The 2,771-nt window shown below is 43.0% G+C and overlaps 1 protein-coding gene across 2 annotated transcripts in view; it reads right to left on the bottom strand.

The window, feature by feature from the left end:
• CDC16 (cell division cycle 16) overlaps window positions 1-2,771 on the bottom strand; it is a 41,106-nt gene that overhangs the window by 28,191 nt on the left and 10,144 nt on the right. For both annotated transcript variants that reach the window (XM_011979416.1, XM_011979415.1), the window contains exon 10: window positions 2,309-2,382. In XM_011979416.1, the coding sequence (XP_011834806.1) occupies window positions 2,309-2,382 (74 nt within the window). The remainder of the gene's footprint in view (window positions 1-2,308; window positions 2,383-2,771) is intronic.

The following is a 2,771-nucleotide window of genomic DNA, read 5'->3' on the forward strand; positions in this document are numbered from 1 at the left end:
CAGAGGCAGCATGAGGTTCTTGTAAGTGCGTAAACACTGAGCTCTGCCTCCTGTCAGATCAGAGGCAGCATGAGGCTCCCCTAAGTGCACAAACCCTACCGTTAATCGCACATGTGAGGGATCTAGGTGGCACACTCCTCATGAGAATCTAATGCCTGATGACCTGTCACTGTCTCCCATCTCTCCCAGATGTGACCATCTTGATAGTTGCAGGAAAACAAGCTTAGGGCTCCCACTGATTCTTCATTATAGTGCGTTGTATAATTATTTCATTACATGTTACAATGTAATAATAACAAAAATAAAGTACACGATAAATGTAATGCACTTGAATCATCACGAAACCAGTGCCCCCACCCCTGATGGGGGGGTGGGCTTCCACAAAACGGTCCCTGGTGCCAAAAAGGTAGGGGACCACTGATAAGAGTCCATCACTGAATTGTACACTAGATTAAAGCAGCATAGCTCAAAAGAACTTTTACAATACTAATCATCTTTCTATGTAGAAGTTCTTCTAAAATGCTAACCATACAACCAACCAGGGAACGTTCTCGTTTCCTCCTAGTACAGGGTACTTTCGTGGCATCAGTTTTTCTAACAATCCTGGTATATGAACATGACATCCCCCCACCCCCTACTCCTTTTTTTTTGAGACAGAGTCTCACTCTGTCAGCCAGGCTGGAGTGCAGTGGTGCAATCTCAGCTCACTACAACCTCCGTCTCCCAGATTCAAGCAATTACTCCTCCCTCAGCCTCCCAAGTAGCTGGGATTATGGGCGCATGCCACCGTGCCCAACTAATTTTTGTATTTTCAGTAGAGACAGACTTTCACTATGTTGGCCGTGTTGGTCTCGAACTCCTGACCTCAGGTAATCCGCCTGTCTTGGCCTCCCAAAGTGCTGGGATTACAGGTGTGAGCCACCATGCCCAGCTGACATCCCCATTTTTAAAGAAAGAGAGTAGGAGAAATTAACTTTCCCAAGGAATTTCAGTTGGTAAGTCACAGAACTTGGATTAGAATTCAAATTTGACTCCAAAGTTTATGCTCTTTCCCTTAGAGATCAATTGTTTTGTTTGCACAGAAGAAATCACAGAAATTAGAACATTTAGAGTTTAAGCAATTAATTCTTCATATACTTGACATTTTTCTAAACTTGAATAATACTGGTTAAATAGCTTCACTAGGCTGCATGACTTTCCTTAAGTTAAAACCACAGCAAATCATTATATGAACCAGTTCACCCTGCTAAGAATTCTGTTTTATAGTCACATTTAGTGACCCCAATTTTACGTAAAGTTTTGTGTAATTTCACAACTAATAAAAGAAATCCTAAAACTAGAAGGTTAACAGGATCTCTGCAAGTGAAAAAGAGAAACTTTCAAACTACATTATTCTCTATTGTTTCATATTTATTCTCATTTATTAATTTTTAATTACTATTATTACTTTTTTGAGACAGTTTTGCTCTTGTTGCCCAGGCTGCAGTGCAATGGTACGATCTCGGCTCACTGCAACCTCCACTTTCCGGGTTCAAGCGATTTTCCTGTCTCAGCCTCCTGAGTAGCTGGGACGCATATGCCCACTACCACATCTGGCTAATTTTTTGTATTTTTAGTAGAGACAGAGTTTCACCATGTTAGCCAGGCTGGTCTTGAACTCCTGACCTCAGGTGATCTACCTGCGTTGGCCTCCCAAAGTGCTGGCATTACAGGCATGAGCCACCATGCCTGGCCATTTATTCTCATTTATAAATAAAATATATAGGTTCCTTGAAAATAGGGTCTACATCACTGATTTTTTTTTTTCCTCTCTCTCCCCGTGGCATCTTATAAAGAAAAAACCTCTTGAAGAAAACATTTATTCAGCCAGGCATGGTGGCTCATGCCTGTAATCTCAACACTTTGGGAGGCCGAAGCAGGAGGACTGCTTGAGGCCAGGAGTTCAAGACCAGCCTAGGCAACACAGTGAGATTTGTCTCTACTAAAAAAAAAATGTTTAAATCAGCTAGGCATGGTGGTGCCTGTAGTCCCAGCTACTTGGCAGGCTGAGCAAGGGGATCATTTGAGTTCAAGGTGAGCCACTATTGCACCACTGCACTCTAGTCTGGGCAACAGAGTGAGAACCTCTTCACAGAGGGGAGCGGAGGGGAGAAGAAAAAGAAACAGAAAGAAAAGAAAGGAAGAAAAAAAAGAAGAACATTTATTCTTTCACATTGCTCTTAAAGTACTCACTAATTACTACTTGAAAGCTTATGAGCAAGACATCAATTCTGTAGGTTACCTGGAGAGGAAGAAAAGAAATTCATACCTGAGATATCTTCTGGCATGTTCATTTTTATGACCGACCATGAGATAGTAACATCCCACTGCAAACCAAGACACCTAAAAAGTTCAAAATGTACCATAACCAAAGACTGCAATTGGAATATCCAATTGGAATCTGCAACAAATTAGGGTAGACAGAGGGTACACTAGATGTTTCTTATCACATATTCTAGTTACGTTAGACATTTCTCTAACACAGTCTACTAAGGTCCAAAAGGAGAAGAGGGCAGACACTCCGTGGCTCTTTCTCAAGGAGACGTCTACAAAAGACAAGGCCCCTGGAGTCCCTGTTTCAAAAACCAGCCTGTGAGTCCTGACCCCCTGCACTGCTCATCTCCTCCAGCGTCCTGACCCCCTGCACTGCTCATCTACCCCAGCGTCCTGACTCCCCTGCACTGCTCATCTACCCCAGCGTCCTGACCCCCTGCACTGCTCACGTCCCTCAG

This window comes from Mandrillus leucophaeus, unplaced genomic scaffold (assembly GCF_000951045.1).
Source record: "Mandrillus leucophaeus isolate KB7577 unplaced genomic scaffold, Mleu.le_1.0 Scaffold201, whole genome shotgun sequence".
In the NCBI taxonomy this organism is placed as follows: domain Eukaryota; kingdom Metazoa; phylum Chordata; class Mammalia; order Primates; family Cercopithecidae; genus Mandrillus; species Mandrillus leucophaeus.